We start from the raw sequence: 18,392 nt of genomic DNA, 5'->3' as shown, positions 1-18,392 counted from the left end.
CTGTCATGAACTGAAACTTTTTTTATATTGTCATGACTGTATGATTTGCAAATATTTTCTCACATTCCAAAGGTTGCCTTTTCACGTTATTAATTGTGTCCTCTGATGCACAACCACCTTGACAGGTTTGAGGAGTACTGCTCAGGTACATCGTAGGCCTCTCTTTTTGAATTGGTCTGATTTTTTCTATTAGACTGAGCGTAGAGTTTGGGGGAGGAAGACCACAGAGGTCAATTGCCATTTCATCCCTTCATATCAAGGGTACATACAATCCACATGATCTGTGACCTTTATGTTGACCTTGATGGCCTGGCTGAGGTCGAGTCAGGTTTCCCCACTTTAAAGTTACTCTTTCTGCCCGCCCCTCCCCCGACCCTTTTCCATAGTATGTTTCTCTTTGGAAGGAAGTTGCAGCTTTGGTGGTTTCTCTAAATCAAATACACCCTTATGCACAGTCCCTTTATTAAACTCTTCTCGAATTACCTGCTGGGACCCTGGCTACGATATAAACAGATAACACATTTCATGAAAGTCTTTTTGTGGACATATACTTTTCTCTTGGATAAATATCTTAAAATTTTTTTTTTTTTTTTTAGAAATAGGCTCTCTGTCACCAGGCTGGAGTACAGTGGCACAGTCATAGCTTACTGCAGACTCCAACTCCTGGGCTCAAGCAATCCTCCTGCCTCGGCCTTCCAAAGTACTGGGATTATAGGCACGAGCCCTCATACCCAGCCTAAATACCAGTAGATATTCTGGCCAGCCTAAATACTGGTGCTTAGCACCTTGTCATCACTCAAAACTTTTTTGAGGGAGTGTATATTCAGGACACTTAAGTCTACGCCCCCAGGAAAAAATATAAAATAATAAAAAACCAAAATGTTTGATGAGACTAACTGAGTCACAGAACTAAGAGCTGTTAGGTCAATAAGCGTTTCATAGACTAGAGTACAGCAATTTCCAAAGTTGAGCATGGGCCAGGGATTGTGGCTCACACCTGTAATCTCAGTGCTTTGGGAGGCCGAGGCAGGAGGATCACTTGAGCCCAAGAGGCTGCAGTGAGTCCTAATTGCACCACTGCACTCCAGCCTGGGCAACAAAGCAAGATCCTGCCTCAAAAAATAAAAATAAAAATAAAATACAAACTTGAGCATGTAAGCCAGTGGTAAATGCTGAAAAAACAGAAAGGACATCTGAGGTAGACAGTGATTAAGAATTTTGCAGAAAGGACAGGCTTTGAAGAAGAGCCAATATGTGGGGACAACCAGTAGTAGGCTTCTTCCTGCAAGAGACGAAGACTTCTGGCCAGGCGCGGTGGCTCACGCCTGTAATCCCAGCACTTTGGGAGCTGGATCACCTGAGGTCAGGAGTTTGAGACCATCCTGACCAATATGGTGAAACCCTGTCTCTCCTAAAAATACAAAAAAGTTAGCCAGGCGTGGTGGCGCATGCCTGTAATCCCAGCTACTTGGAAAGCTGAGACATGAGAACTGCTTGAACCCAGGAGGTGGAGATTGCAGTGAGCTGAAATTGTGCCACTGCACTCCAGCCTGGGTAACAGAGTGACACTCTGTCTCAAAAAAAAAAAAAAAAAAATAGAAAGACAGACTTCTCTCCCATGCTGGCTGCACAGGGAGAGTCCTGGAGGGTGTCCCTGCTGATGCCACAGCTGAGGGCCCTGTGAGCAGGGAGGCCCAACTAGACCAAAGATTATGATGCCCTGGGTTTGTTGTAGTAAGATTTTTCATGATGTTTTATATCTTGTTGAGGAGCATTAATACCCTTTGTTTTTCCCTCTTGAAATCCACTCCTGAATTGCCACACTGCGAGAGTTTGTCCTGGCCAGAAGACAATCACGCAGTATTTTCTCCTTGGCTCTGAAAGATGTTTGTGTGTTGTCGGAAACTAGGTTTTGGCCTCTCACTAGCCAAGCGTGTCTTTGTCTCTAAAGCTCCTTCCAGCTCTGAAATATTACGACACAACAACTATACTTTTCTTCCTACATGTTTTTTCTTATTACAAAAGTATATGTGTTCACCATAGAAAGTTAGAAAATATAAATAAGGGTGCAGAAGAAAATATAAAATCACTCGTAATTTCACCACCGGACGCTAATTCTTTTTTTTTTTTGAGACGGAGTCTCGCTCTGTCACCAGGCTGGAGTGCAGTGGTGCGATCTTGGCTTACTGCAACCTCCACCTCCTGGGTTCTAGGGATTCTCCTGCCTCAGCCTCCCAAGTAGCTGGGACTACAGGCATGCGCCACCACACCCAGCTAATTTTTGTATTTTCAGTACAGACAGGATTTCACCATGTTGGCCAAGATGGTCTCAATCTCTTGACCTCATGATCCGCCCACTTCGGCCTCCCAAAGTGCTGGTATTACAGGCATGAGCCACCGCGTCTGGCCACCCGGTGCTAATTCTTATTAATAGTCACTCAATCATTTAACTGATATTTACTGAGTGCTCACCATGGACTGAGCAGCTTGAAATAGATCTTTCTAGGCTATTTATATTTTAGTGAAAGCATCCTGCTTTGTAACCTTCCTTTCACTTATTTTTTTATCTTTTATTTTTGAGACACAGCCTTGCTATGTCCCCCAGGCTGGAATGCTATGGTGCAATCATGGGTTACTACAAGTTCTGCCTCCCTAGGCTCAAGTGATCCTCCCACTTCGGCCTCCTGAGTAGCTGGGACCACAGGTGCTCGCCACTATGCCTGGATGATTTTTTATATTTTTGTAGAGACAGGGTCTCATCATATTGCCCAGGCTCGTCTTGAACTCTTGAGCTCAAGCGATCCTTCTACCTAGGCCTCCCAAAGTGTTGGGATTACAGGCGTGAGCTGGCTGTAACCTGCCTTTCACTTAATAGACAGTATGAACGCATTCCCACATTGGTAAATATTTTCCTACAACATTCCAGTTTTTTGTGTTAATAAATACTTTCAGAGCTCAATTTTGAGCAAAGTCATACCATTTCTTTTTTCCTTTAGAGACAGGGTCTTGCTCTGTCACTCAGGCTGGAGTACAGTGGTGCAGTCATAGCTCACTGTAGCCTCAAACTCCTGGGCTCAAGCAATCCTCTCACCTCAGCCCCCTGAGTAGCTGGGATTACAGGCACGCACCATCACGCCTGGCTAATTTTTGTATTTTTTGTAGAGACAGGGTCTGTGTTGACCAGGCTAGTCTCAAACTCCTGGCCTCAAGCTATCCTCCCGCCTTGGCCTCCCAGATCACTGGAGTTAAAGATGTGAGCCATCGTGCCTGGCTGCATTTCCTTAGGATAATTCCTAAATCTCCTAGGTTAATTAGTAATCACACCTGTGAAGCTTTTGGGAGGCAATGCCAAAATGTTGTCTCCAGCTTTCTTTACATCCTTCCACTCATACATACACATAGAAAAGGCCTAAACTGGGCCAAGCGCCATGGCTCAGGCCTGTAATCCCAGCACTTTGGGAGGCCGAGGCAGGCGGATCACGAGGTCAGGAGATCGAGATCATCCTGGCTAACACGGTGAAACCCCATCTCTACTAAAAATACAAAAATTAGCCAGGTGTGGTGGCAGGCACCTGTAATCCCAGCTACTTGGAAGACTGAGGCAGGAGAATTGCCTGAACCCGGGAGGCGGAGGTTGCAGTGAGCCAAGGTCACGCCATTGCACTCCAGCCTGGGGGACAAGAGCGAGACTTCATCTCAAAAAATAAAATAAAAATAAAAATACCAAGGCAGGGAGATCACCTGAGGTCAGGAGTTCGAGACCAACCTGGCCAACATGGCGAAATCCCATCTCTGCTAAAAATACAAAAATTAGCCGGGGGTGTTGGTGGACGCCTGTAATCCCAGCTCCTCAGGAGGCTGAGACAGGAGAATCTCTTGAACCCAGGAGGTGGAGGTGGCAAAGAGCCAAGATTGCGCCACTGCACTCCAGTCTGGGCAACAAGAGTGAAACTCTGTCTCAAAAAAATAAATAAATAAAAATAAATACATAAACTAAAAATAAAAATAAAAAATTGAGCTCTTCAGTTTCACTAGCCACATTGCAAGTGCTCAATAAACATACGTAGCTAGTAGTTACTACAATTGACAGCACAGAAAACGTTTCCATCACCACAGAAAGTTCTGTCCGACAACACTTGTCCAGAATAATGTTCAGTTGATGTTAATCATCATTAGTTTGAGGTGGAGAGATCTGGAGTGATTTTCTTTATATGGCATTTCTTGACTCCTTTATAATGAGTATTTATCAATAAATATATATGTGTGTGTGTATGTGTGTATATATATATATATATATATATATATATATATATAAAATGTTTAAAAGCCCTCCTCACAAAGGTTGTACTTTATACCCACTAGCCACCTGTAGATATGTTTAATTCTTCAGAGCCCTTATGTCTGGTCATAGGGTTTGAATTCTAATTTTCTTCCTAGAGATACAGCACAATAGAGATGTAAGACTCTCTGCCAGGTCCAGTGGCTCACACCTGTAATCTCAACATTTTAGGAGGCCAAGGTGGGAGGACTGCTTGAGGCCAGGAGTTTGAGATCAACCTGGGCAACATAGCGAGACCCCCCTTTCTAAAAAAAGTTTAAAATTAGCTGGGTGTGGTGGCTTGTGACTGTAGTCCCAGCAACTCAGAAGGCTGAGACAGGAGGGTTGCTTGAGCCCAGGAGGTCGAGGCTGCAGCGAGCTATGATCACACCACTGCACGCTAGCCTGGGTAACAGAGAGACCCCCATCTCTAAAAAAAAAAGAAAGAAAAAGAACCTCTACACAAATTTACTTCCATTTACATAAAGAAATTCCAGAAGGATACATCAGTAATTAGTAAATTAGTTACCTCCGGCAGGGGGAATGAATATCTAGGCAGAAGAAGACAAGAATGGGAGGGAGCCTTTGCATGTGAATGTATTGCCTATTTAAAAAGAGATTAAAAATAAAATTTGAAATATATTTTTTGTTTTTTTGGAGATAGAGTCTCGCTCTGTCACCCAGGCTGAAATGCAGTGGCGTGATCCCGGCTCACTGCAACCTCTGCCTCCCCGTTTCAAGCGATTCTCTTGCCTCAGCCTCCCAAGCAGCTGGGAGGACTACAGGCGTGCACAACCACACCCAGCTAATTTTTGTATTTTTAGTAGAGACGGGATTTCCCCATGTTGGCCAGGCTGCTCTTGAACTGAACTCCTGGCCTCGTGTGATCCACCCGCCTCAGCTTCCCAAAGTGTTGGGATTACAGGTGTGAGCTGGTGTGCCTGGCCGTATCATATATTTTAAATTACATAAATAGCATACAGTTGTTAATTTAATTTTAACAGTTGTTTTTAGCAGTTTTTTTCTTAATAAAAAAATAAAAATGAAAGGTAGACAGTGACATTCCTTTCCCTAAAGGTTACTATTGACAGGCTTTCGAGAACCCTTCCAGACTTGGTCTGTTAGGGACAATCACACATAATAACTTTATGATGTAAGCAGGATCGTAGATATCTGTGCTGGGCCTTGTGGTTTTTGCCAATAGCACCATCTCTTAGACATTTGACCATGTCTGTGTGCATTTGTTCTTTCTTTAGACATCACCAGAGTCCTGCCTCCGTTCCTGTTGATGAAGGCTGGACAAGGAGGGCCTTTTTCTCTCACACTGCAGGCGGTCCTTGACGCCACCTCCACGTCTCTTTTGAAACCCCTGTGTCAGGCTGTTTCCAGGTGCCGGCAGAGCTGGCGTCAGTGGGTCTAGTCGATCCACCCATGTTGCCAGCCAGGTGTGGGGGCGGGGTTGCCTCCCTGACCTGGCAGGGGCTGTTCCTCCTGGCCTTCCTCCTGCCTCCGGTATCTCCTTGCTTGCACCTTTCCAAGGCGTGGGGGTGACATGAGAAAGGCACGCTGGCAGAGTACTGGGTGTCAGAAGGAGTCACCTACAGGTTCCTCTCTCCTTCTCCAGCAGCCAGTAATAACAAATTATTGTTGTTTTTGTTTTTTCCTTTTTGTGGAGAATGGGGTCTCCCTATGTTGTTCAAGCTAGTTTCACACTCGTGGGCTCAAGCAATCCTCCCTCCCTGGCCTCCTTAAGTGCTGGGATTACAGGCACGAGCCACGGCACCTGGCATAACAGCACTTTTACTTACTCCTCTCCTTTGCCCTCCAAACTCTCTTCCAGCCCGGACCTTGCTGGATGCATTCCTAAACCGTCCTTAACTCCCCCGCATTTCTGTGATGGGTTTGCCACATTGACCTTAGAGGTCCACTCCCCACTCCTTCGCTGGGTGCATCATTGCTCATGCCTTCCACAGGCAGGGGAGCAGAGTGAGCAAGGTGCACTTCCAGAGCCTGCATGGGCTGGGGTGGGCAGGGGAGGGAGGCAGGGACACAGGGGCTGAGTCACCTTCAGATGTCTCTCTGATGCTCTTGAAATTCACCACCCAGCACCTGGACCAAATGGAGACCCTCCAGTTCAGAATTTTGTTCAGGAAGGTAGTGGGCCTGTCCCCTCACTGGGAAGCCAAGTAACTGATTGAGCTTCAACGTTTGTGCTCCTGGGCCCACTGGACCAGAATATAGAAATCATTAGAGACAGAAAGAGATCAGCGATTGTCAGGGGCCAGGGCTGGGGAACTGGGGAATGAGGAGTGACTGTTAATGGGTACGGCACGGAGTTTCTTTTCGAAGTGATGAAAATATCCTGGAATCAGTGGAATTAGATGGTATCTCTGTGAATACACTAAAAACCACTGAATTGTAAACTTTAAAAGGGTGAATTTTATGGAATGTGAATTGTATCTCGATAAAAAATTTAGAGGGCTGTACATGTATTGAGATCAAATTTATATGCAATAAAATGCACCCACTTAAATGTAGAGTTCAATGGTTGTTAAAACATATACCCATGCCACCACCACCCCAATCAAAATATGAAACCTCTCTGTCATTCCAAAAAGTTCCCCTGTGCCCCTCAGCCTTTTTTTCCACCCGCATGGCCTGAAAAAGTCAGTGGACCCCCAAACCAAGGAGTAGCTAAAATCCCCAGAGCCTAGAGATTATTAAGGTCTCCTCAATATGCTGAACTGGTCCCACCAGCCAGGGATGATGTGGAAAGAGTCAGACAGATGTGGGTTTGGATCCCAGTTGTCACTTGTTAGCTATGTGACCTTGGGCGATTTACCTAACCTCTCTGAACTTCAGTTTCCTCATCTCAAAAAAAGAAAGAAAAAATAAATAAATGAGGCTAATAACTTGAACTTTGTAGGGTTACTGTGAGATCAGATGAAATTGAGGTATGCAGTTGGCACTTAATACATATCAGCTCTTCTTTCCTCCTCCTGCCTGCCAAGGAGATTAACTTTCTGCAGGGACAAGATCAGCCAAGCCACTGTCTCTTAAGGAGGATTTTAATCATTTTTGTTTTTCTGGAAGGGCAGGAATAGGAGACTTTGACCTGAGAAGAGACCCTAACTTTGGTGCTGCTAAAAAGCATTAAGCTAGAGTTTCTATGGGGCCTTAACCACTGTGCATTTGCAACATATGTTACAAAGAAAATTGTCGCACCAGGTGTGTTCACCTGGAAAACGGTCCACTGTCTTTCTATCTGTAGTGCCACCAAAGAGATCCGAGGCACCACGACCTCACTCACCTGGACCACGAATCAGCTTCTCACAGGTCCCCCATTTCTGTTCTTGCTCCCAAAGTTATGCTCCTTTCCACAGTGATCAGTTCTAAAAATGCAAATAGGGCCGGGCACAGTGGCTCACACCTGTAATCCCAGCACTTTGGGAGGCTGAGGCAGGCAGATCACCTGAGATTAGGAGTTCAACACCAGCCTGGCCAACATGGTGAAACCCCATCTCTACTAAAAACAAAATAGCCAGGCATGGTGGCACATGCCTGTAGTCCCAGCTACTCAGGAGGCTGAGGCAGGAGAATCACTTGAACCCGGGAGGCAGTGAGCGGAGACCACAACACTGCACTCCAGCCTGGGCAACAGAGCAAGACTCCATCTCAAAAAAATAAATAAATAAACAAAAATACAAATCGTTTCCACTCTACATTCTCCATTGTTTTCCCATCACCCTTGCAATAAAATCCCAACTCATTCCCATGGCAAGCAAAGCCCACTGTGACCTTGCTTCGCCTACCTCTCCCATCTCATCTCTCATCTCCCCGGCCTCACTCTGCGCTGGCCACATGCGTTTCTTCTGTTCCTCAAGCAAACCAACTTGTTCCAACCCCAGAACCTTTGCAGCAGCTCTTTCCTCTGCCTGGAGCTCTCCTTCTCCAAATGAAGGTTTCAGCTCCAATCCTGCTTTCTTAGGGACATTTCTGATGATGTTCCTGCCACCATCACATGGATCATGTCAACTTATTTTATGTTCATTTTTGCACTTGTCGCTACCTAAAATCATCTGGTACCTTGTGTGCGTTATTCACCAAGTACCCCCGGTGCCTAGAATTCTGTCTGGCACATGGCAGGCACACAATATGTGTTCATTTAATCGAGCCCCTTTGACTCGTCATTGATGTCTAAGTCAATGACCTTCAAGATCAAGTCTGTCTTCGTATGAGAGCGTCTAACATGTAAGTGTCTAGACAGTCATTTTATTTTTGGTATTTTTGGCAAAGTGAGTTGCTTCTGGAAAACCAGACAACGCCTGTCTCCCTAGAGTCTCATCCAAAGCTGTGCCACCTCTTCTTCAATCTGCCAAGACTCGCACTGCCTGGCCCCTCCATCAGAAAGAGGCATGGATAAGACAAAGATTTTACAAATCTTACTGGAGCATTCTACTGAAAAATAGGCATGCCACTGGATTGGACCCTTCAACCAGAGGCGGCCAGAGCTAGCAAGAGCTTGTGCTCCTCAGCGGGTTGAACACACGGGATTAATTCAGGCAGGAGCCAGGCGAGAAATGCCGGCCCCTGCAGAGTGCTAAAGAAGAGGAATTTTAAGATCCAGACTGAACAGAAAGCTGTTGTGAGGGTGGGGATTAGGGGTGATGAAGAGAGGTGGGAAGGACTTACTGCCTTAACCCAAGGGATCTGAATCTACTAGGGTTGATATTAAATGTTTAATCTAGGGCCAGGCACAGTGGCTCTTGCCTATAATCCCAGCACTTTGGGAGGCTGAGATGTGAGGATCACTTAAGGCCACGAGTTAGAGACTAGCCTGGTCAACATAGTGAGACAACCATCTCTATTTAAAAAAAAAAAATTATTATTTTTTTTTTGAGATGGAGTCTTGCTCTGTTGCCCAGGAGTGCAATGGTGCAATCTTGGCTCACTGCAACCTCCACCTCCCAGGTTTAAATGATTCTCCTGCCTCAGCCTCCCGAGTAGCTAGGATTACAGGCACCTGACACCGTGCCAGCTAATTTTTAAATTTTTTAGTAGAGACGGGGTTTCGCCATGTTGGCCAGGCTGGTTTCGAACTCCTGACCTCAGGTGATCCACCCATGTTGGCCTCCCAAGGTACTGGGATTACAGGTGTGAGCCACCATGCCCAGCCTATTTTTAAAATTTTTTTAAAGTTTAAATAAAATTTAACAAATAAAAATTTAATTTGGGGCATTTACATGTGTGAGTGTGTGTGTGTGTGTGAGTGTTGTGTGTGAGTGTGTGTGTGTTTTAGAGAACTGGTCTGTAGTTTTTTATCAGGTTTGCAATAGGATCTGTGTCCCAAAAGGTTAAGAACCACAGTTCTGGAAGGCATGCAATTAGGCTAGCAAATCATCTCCATCCTAAACATGACCTGAACTGAAACAATCACGAGAAAGGAAAAGTGCTTCATGCTCCAAAGAAAACAAAAGCCACTTCCAACAGGAATTGGCTGTCACATTCTCTGCACTTGGAAAAAAAAATCAACAGAGCATCCGCCCAGCCTGCCCAAGGCCCATCCCTTAAGCCCAGGTCTCCAGGGAAGGCAGTGAGCTTTTGTTTTCCAGTCTGTGGGCAACTGGCTGGGCAAAGAGCCAGTGGGGAGAGATCTCGATGGAAGAAAATACAGCGATGTGCCGAGTCGAGTGGGCTGGAAGCACCCGAAGGTGGGCCCTGGCTGATGCCGGGACAGAGATGCTGCGATGACCCATCGCGGGAGGAGCCATGTGCTGGCTGCTGCCTTCTCTCCTTCTCTCTTGACTTTGCTCCAGCCAGGATGTTGGGCCTGCTTTTCTCTCTTGGTGCTCCGGGCACCTCAGTATTAATCATGGGCCTCAGTGTTTTTCTAAGTAGATTTTTGGACCCTTCATGGTTGGCAAATCCATGTTTCTCCCTGGGGCCACCCGTGCTATCAGATCAGAGCACCTGCCTATATTTAAGGTTGTGTCACGTTTGGTTTTCAGCGAACACTCCCTTCGCCTGGCCCTTCTTGCCTTTGTAAGAGAAGGACCTAGGACATGGCAAATGTCCCAGTAAACGCTGGAAGGAGCCCTGAGAGCAAGCGGGAGGGCCCGGAGCCAGCGTGCTGCGCCAGCACTCCGTGTAACCTCCAGGGAGGGCGCAGTCCACACATGTCCTGGCTTCCGAGAGGCAGGCCCTGGGTGTCAGCTCACAGCCATCCGCTCCAGCTCAGCCTCTCCAGCAGCCCCAGGGATTCTCACTCGGCCTGGAGTTGTTGTTTTTCTGTGTTTGCATATATGTCCTATCTTTACAGGAAACCAGGGGGATTCCTGGTTTCCTTCCCCAAATCTGTTTCTCCTCCAAGCTTTCTTATCTCAATAAACAGTGCCTTCATCACCCAGGGGCTCATCTTTCAGGTCCCAGCTGAAGCAGCACCTCCTCCTTGGAAAGATCCTCCCAAACACCAGATCTGAAGCGACCCCATCACCCACCCACACACCAAGATACCCTCCTTCATGCCAGCCTGTTTGTTGATCACATTCTGTAATTATTTCATTTTTCTGTTTGTCTCCTCACTCAAAATGTAGAGCTGGCTGGGCACAGGGGCTCACGAATGTAGTCCCAGCACTTGGGAGGCCGAGGTAGGTGGGAGGATCGCTTGAGCCCAGGGGTTTGAGACCAGCCTGGGCAATATAGTGAGACCCTGTCTCTACAAAAAAGAAAATAAAAAAATTAGCCTGAAGTGGTGGCATGGGCCTGTAGTCCCAGCTACTGGGGAGGCTGGGGTGGGAGGATCGCTTGAGCCCAGCAGGTCAAGGTTGCAGTGAGCTGTGGTCATGCCACTGCACTCCAGCCTGGGCGACAGAGGAAGACCTTGCTCAAAAAATAAAAAAATAAAAAAAATAAAAATAAAAAATAGAGTCTATGAGGATGGGAACAGCTGGACATACTGTGTTTACTTCTTTCGATTCACTCTCCAGCCCTCTCCCCTCCTGCCTACAGCTTAGGAGGCTGACCAAGGGGGACTGTGCCTTGGGGGTCTCTGCAGACTCCTGGGTCGCCCACGCGCAGTTCCCATCCACGGAGGATCCCCAAGCTCCCAACTCCAAAGGCTTCCGGTTTGTGTCCCCTAAGGGGAGGCACAAGTAGGAGATGAGAGAGTGGAGGACAATGAGGCCAGGATGGCCCCCTCCCTGCTGCGGCCCCTGCCCGCTCCCTCTGCTGCGGCCCCTGCCCGCTCCCTCTGCTGCGGCCCCTGCCCACTCCGTCTGCTGCAGCCCTTACCAGGCTCTAGTAACCACTTTCTCCCCTTGCCTGTCTGGGCAGTAACAGCTGCCATGTGTCACCATCCCTGAAATGCTTCACCATGCCTTCAAGTAGTTTCTCTCTGCCCTGCACACATGGCTGCAAATGTCCCTTCATGAAACTCTCCTCAATGACCCCTTTTGAATGTGCCATTTGTTACCTGTCAGGAGCCTGGGGATGGTTCTGATCAATACTGGGGCCACGTCTGACTCATACAGTGTTTCCCAGCAACGTGCTGGGGAATGTCTGGCGTGTCTTAGGTACTTAATGCGTGTGTTTTGAATACATAAATCAATGATAAAGATATTGTGATTTTATTTACCTTTTTATTAAGAAAGAATTTATGGGTCGGTGTGGTGGCTCACACCTGTAATCCCAGCACTTTGGGAGGCCGAGGCAGTGGATCACTTGAGGTCAGGAGTTTGAGACCAGCCTGGCCAACATGGGGAAACCCCGTCTCTACTAAAAATGCAAAAATTGTCTGGGCATGGTGATGTGCGCCTGTAGTCCCAGCCACTCAGGAGGCTGAGGTGGGAGGATGGTTTGAGCCCAGGAGGCGGAGGTTGCAGTAAGCTGAGATCACGTCACTGCACTCCAGTCTGGATGACAGAGCAGGACTCCATCTCAAAAAAAAAAAAAAAAAAAGAATTTATGCACCACAAAATTCACCCTTTTAAAGTATACAATTTAGTGTTTTTCATTGTATTCACAAACATATGAGATGAGACCATTACCACTGTCTAATTTCATCCCCTCAAAAAGGAACTCTGTGCCCTTTGGCAGTGACTCCCCACATCTCCCCTCCCCCTGCACCCGGAAACAACTTATCTACCTTCTGTCTCTATGAACTTGCCTATTTTGGACTTTTCATTCCAATGGAAGTTACAGTATGTGGTCATTTGTGTCTGGCTTCTTTCACTTAGGCACAGTATTCTTAAGGTTCACCCATGGTGGGGCATGTATCAATACTTGATTCCTTTTTATAGCTGAATAACATTCCAGTATATAGAGACAACACACTTTGTTTACCCATTCATCAGGTGATAGACGTTTGGGTCATTTCCGCCCCTTTGGGCTATTATGAGTAAGCTGCTATGAACATCGGCATACTTGTTTTTGTGTGAGCATGTTTTCAATACTCTTGGGTACATATCTAAGAGTGGAATTGCTGGGTCACATGGTAACTCTATGTTTAACTTTTTGAGGAAGGATACTGTGTTTTCCATGGGGCTACCCAGTACTTTCTTTATCCTGTGGTCCCAGTTATTGGCATCTGCATGGAAAAGAACCCAAACACACAAGGATGTGAATCAAAGGAAGGCTCAACACTGCAGGTCCACTCCAAGGTATACATCCAGGAGACATTCTTGCACACACAAACCAGGCTATAAACGCAGTAATGCTCATAGTAGTATTGTTGGCAAAAAAAAAAAAAAAAACAAACAATGACCTAATGTCCATTAACAGTAGATTGAGGTGGGCGTGGTGGTTCACACCTGTAATCCCAGCACTTCGGGAGGCCAAGGCAGACAGATCACCTGAGGTCAGGAATTTGAGAACAGCTTGGCCAACATGGCAAAACCCTGTCTCTACTAAAAATTTATAAAAATAATAAAAATAAAAAAATTAGCCGGGCATGGTGGCACTCACTTGTAGTCCCAGCTACTCAGGAAGCTGAGGCAAGAGAACTGCTTGAACCCGGGGTATGGAGGTTGCAGTGAGCCGAGATTCCATCACTGCACTCTAGCCTGGCCGACAGAATAAGACTCCATCTCAAAAACAAAAAACAAAACAATAGATCAGATAAATACATTGTGGATGATGCATCCAAAAAAAATACAAATGACAGCTACACATAACAGCATGGGTGAATCTCACAAACATATTGTTGAAAGAAACACATCACAAGAGAATACATACATTATGATTTCATTTATACAAAGTTCCAGAACAAGCAAAACTAAATCATGTGGTTTAAGATTGCAAGTGTAGGTACAAAAACTATTTTAAAAAAATTACAACCAAAAAACCAGGATATTGGTCGTCTCTGGCAGGAAGAAAGGGAGACACGTCAGAGAGGGGCACAAGAAAGTCTTCCAGGCTGTAGCCAATGTTCTAGTTCTTGTCCTGGGTGATGGATACATTGGGGTTTATTCTGAATGGCTCATAACTGTATATAGGTACTTACCTACTTATGCCCTATTCTGAAAGGATTTTTTTTGTGTTTGTTTTTTTGAGACAGTCTCGCTCTGTCACCCAGGCTGGAGTGCAATGGCGTGATCTCGGCTCAAGTGATCCTCCTGCCTCTCAGCCAGGCTGGTCTCGAACTCCTGGATCAAGTGATCCTCCTGCCTCAGCCTCCCGAGTAGCTGGGACTCCAGGCACACACCACCATGCCCAGCTAATTTTTATATATGTATATATATATATGTGTGTATATATATGTATGTATATATATATATGTGTGTATATATATGTGTGTATATATATATACATGTGTGTATATATATATTTTTTTATTTTTTTGTAGAGATGGGGTCTGGCTATGTTGCTCAGGCTGGTCTCGAACTCCTGGGCTCAAGTGATCCTCTTACCTCAGCCTCCCAACATACTGGGCTTACAGACATGAGCCACCACTCCCAGCAAGACCTCTAGCTCATTTTGTTGTTTATGGAAGAAGAATATGTGGGCTTTGGGGACCAAAGTATCTGGAGAAAGACCTGGCTCAACTAGAGGAAATCCAAATAAGGAAAATTAGTGGAGCCTGAGGCAGGAGGATCACAGAAGACAGAGGCTACAGGGAGCCATGATCACACCACTGCACTCCAGTCTGGGTGAGAGTGAGACCCAGTCTCCATAAATAAATAAATATATACATACATAAATAAAAACTAAAGTTCTCAATAACCTAGACAGCATAAGGTTTATAGTTGCTTTCTTCTAAGTCCAGTGATTTCTTTGGAGTTTTCCTCCCATAAATAAAATCTTTCTCTCAAAATGTTGCTGGACAAAGTTCTCCAAGGACCGTTGCTAGTCCATTAGTTTTTATTCTGGTTTTTCATATTAATTATGACTGGGTTCTAAAAATGATGAAGTTGTTCATTGGCAAGGCTTTGAGGCCCTTCCATCCAAACCAAAAGGGAAAACATTTCGACTGAGATAAGCGTGGGTTGGCCACACACTGGTGACAGGAAAGCTTTACAATAAGCTTCTGGGAGTTTGTGAAAGAAAGCAGAACCTACCGCTTCATTCAGCTGCCTGGTACAATAACCACAATATGCCATCCATATCCTTCCAGGCAAGATATAAACAGTTTGTTTAGAGGTCTGGCTACAATATAATACTTAAAAAATAAACTTTTTAAATTGACGTAGAACTTACCAAAAAACACACAAATCATAAGCACACAGCTCAGTGAATTTACCCTAAAGTAAACTATAACCACCACCCAGATCAATAATTTACTGGCATTCCAGAAGCCCCTCTCAGTCACTGTCGCCACCCTCTCCCTAAAGGCAACCATTATAACTTTAATATTCTGACCTCCATATTTTTATATATCTGATGGCCCAGATAATTATCTCTGGAGGCCAGCGTTAATCAGAAGCTGGGAGGATTGCTTGCCCATGAGTCATTCCTCTTAGGAATAGTTTATCAGTGAGGATGCTTCCAGCTGCAAGTAATAGAAACCTCAACTCAAATGGCTTAAACAACAAGAAAATTTATGATCTCCACATAAATGGAAGCCCTGCTGCAGGGTTAACTGAGTGAGCAGCTTGAGTCAACAGAGACCCATGTTCTTTCCACCTCCTGCCTTGGCCATCCTTGCTGTTTGCTTCCTGCTCCAGCTGGTGGTGGAACAGCCACCAATGCTCTTTCTTGTGGCTCTCTCTTTGGAGAGGAAACTTCTCCCAGAGGTCCCTCTGCAGACAGCCCCTCACAGTCCATTGGTGAGAACAGGGTCACATGTACAACCAGTCAGACCAGGGGCTGGGATTATCCCAATGTCCTAGACCTATCATTGGGGTGGGATGGACATTGAGAGGTCCACTCCAAAGCTCCCCAGAGAAAGACATGTAATTAAATGGAAAGTGTCTGCTTTCCTTTATAAACATGCTTTACATTACTAATTGGTAACAAGAGTTATAAACAGGGGAGGTACGTGGCTAAACATACTGTTGGAGATTCAGGGTTAGAGGGAAGAAAGTAACTCTTTGATGAAAGCATAAATTGACCATGGCAAAATAAACACAGCAGCTCTTGCTCTTTCTCCTCTGAACGTCAACGATCCTTCCTGACTGAATTGCCTCTTTGGGTACTAAGTCATAAACATATTTTTTTTAATTATTGGGATAGTGTCTGTTACCAGTTATGTTAAGCACGGGACATCATGTTTCAGTCCAATTTAGGATGAGTCCCCCCTCTTTGCAAATCACATGATGACATGCAGTGCACACGGGGCATGTCATTTAAATGCCTCAAGGTGTGCAAGCTGCAGCTCTTCCAAAGACTCCAGGTTCCTTCAGTTACCTCAATAATATCCAATAGCCATTCAGTTGCCCTAGATGTTTGAATATCCTCTCACATTAAAAGCCCAATTTTTACAATTAAAAATTTCCACCATTAAAAGCACTGAGGTGGCCAGGCACGGTGGCTCACGTCTGTAATCCCAGCACTTTGGGAGGCTGAGGCAGGTGGATCAGCTGAGGTCAAGAGTTCGAGACCAGTCTGGCAAACATGGCCAAACCCCATCTCTACTAAAAATACAAAAATTAGCTGGGCGTAGTGGCGGGCACCTATAGTCTCGGCTACTCGGGAGGTTGAGATGGGAGAATCACTTGAACCTGGGAGGCAGAGGTTGCAGTGAGCTGAGATCACACCATTGCACTCCAGCCTGGGCAACAAGAGCAAAACTTCGTCTCAAAAAAAGAAAAAAAGGCCGGGCGTGGTGGCTCATGCCTGTAGTCCCAGCACTTTGGGAGGCCAAGGTGGGCGGATCACAAGGTCAGGAGATCAAGACCATCCTGGCTAACATGGTGAAACCCCGTCTCTACTAAAAATACAAAAAATATTAGCCAGGTGTGGTGGCGGGCACCTGTAGTCCCAGCTACTCAGGAGGCTGAGGCAGGAGAATGGCAGAAACCCGGGAGGCCGAGCTTGCAGTGATCTGAGATCACGCCACTGCACTCCAGCCTGGGCGACAGAGCAAGACTCCGTCTCAAAAAAAAAAAAAAAACAGTCACGGTGGCTTATGCTTATAATCTCAGCATTTTTTGGAGGCCAAGGCAGGATTGCTCGAGCCCAGAAATTCGAGACCAATCTGAGCAACGTAGCAAGACACTGTCTGTACAAAAAAATTTTTTTTAATTAACGGTGGGATGGTGCACATCCTTAGTCCCAGCTACTCAGGAGACTGAGCCAGGAGGAGTGCTTGAGCCCTGGAGTTTGCAGCTGAAGTGAGCTATGAATGCACCACTGTACTCTAGCTTCGGTGACGGTGAGATCCTGTCTCTTAATAAATTATAATTAAAATGTAAAAGTCCCATTTTTTTCTAAAGAATATTATAAATATGAATCGTACACATGGATACATGTATTAATATTTATATTCTCAAGGTGGCTGAGAATGTAACACACTTCCATCTCTTTCTTTTTTTTTTTTCTTTTTTGGAGACGGAGTCTCACTGTCACCCAGGCTAGAGTGCAGTAGTGCGTTCTTGGCTCACTACAACCTCTGTCTCCTAGGTTCAAGCAATTCTCCTGCCTCAGTCTCCCGAGTAGCTGGGATTACAGGCGCCCACCACCACACCCGGCTAATTTTTGTATTTTTAGTAGAGATGGGGTTTCACAATGTCAGCCAGGTTGGTCTTGAACTTCTGACCTCAGGTGATCCGCCTGCCTCGGCTCCCAAAGTGCTGGGATTACAGGCCTGAGCCACCGTGCCTGGCCAAGAGGTCTTTAAATAATCATTCGCAGAGGATGAATACACAAAGTGATATTATTCTTAATACCAGCAAGAGAGGATGAATACCAGGGCAATTCCAATTGAAGAGTGAAAAGTTCAGCACATCCTTCAGAAAACTAACATTCCTGAGGAAGGTTTTTTTTTTTTTAAATGTTTCTAAGATTTTAATTGTACTATATTTATAAGGCATTGTGTCAGCACAAATATTATAAACATTATAGCTAATAGGCACAGTTCTAATATGAGAAGGTACACCAATAGTACTTGATCTTGATGGGCCTAATCCTACCCAAGTTTTAGAAAATTTATTCCTTTTTACAAAGTAAAAATATAATATTGCACAATCATCAAATATTTTGGTTGTTTTTATGATATCCAACAGCCATTCAGTATTCCTGGGATGTTTAAATTTTCATTCCTGTTAGAATTCCAATTCCTTTTCAAGAATAACATAGGAGTCATATATATTTTGCTGTTCATTCTTATGTCAACCAGAAATGTATCTTTTATTTGTAACTCAATACTACTTCCCTTTGCTTTTCAGTGTAGGTTAGGCCTTCTTGAAAGAAGTTGAATATTTCATGATGTCAGGACCCAATGTAGCCAAGGATCCTCCAATGAGGACCCTCAATGTTACAAAGAAGCCTCTGTTAATTTGTTCCGTGAAGGTCAGATGAAGGTTGTGGAGATTTTAAGAGGAATGCTCTTTTCTACCATACCAGCAGAGTGCACATTTTTCACTTCTGTTTTGCTAAAACTACCCCCAGCCAAGCAATCCAATGGATTCTGAGCATCTTC

The 18,392-nt window shown here is 45.3% G+C and overlaps 1 protein-coding gene across 2 annotated transcripts in view; it reads right to left on the bottom strand.

Moving 5' to 3' along the window:
• Positions 1-11,935: 11,935 nt before the first annotated feature.
• The window catches only part of LOC100977441 (cytochrome b5 type B), a 56,428-nt gene continuing 49,971 nt past the window's right edge, over positions 11,936-18,392 (bottom strand). Inside the window, exons 5-6 of one of the 2 annotated variants that reach the window (XM_063597704.1) lie at positions 13,280-13,401; positions 11,936-12,252 (exon numbers count right to left, since the gene is read on the bottom strand). In XM_063597704.1, the coding sequence (XP_063453774.1) occupies positions 13,296-13,401 (106 nt within the window). In that variant the 3' untranslated portion in view covers positions 11,936-12,252; positions 13,280-13,295. Of the gene's footprint in view, positions 13,402-18,392 lie in introns of both variants that reach the window. The other variant, XM_063597703.1, reaches the window with a different exon arrangement.

This window comes from Pan paniscus, chromosome 18 (genome assembly GCF_029289425.2).
Source record: "Pan paniscus chromosome 18, NHGRI_mPanPan1-v2.0_pri, whole genome shotgun sequence".
Lineage (NCBI taxonomy): Eukaryota > Metazoa > Chordata > Mammalia > Primates > Hominidae > Pan > Pan paniscus.
Note: the sequence above shows the minus strand (reverse complement) of the source record. Positions and strands in the feature narration are given on the sequence as shown.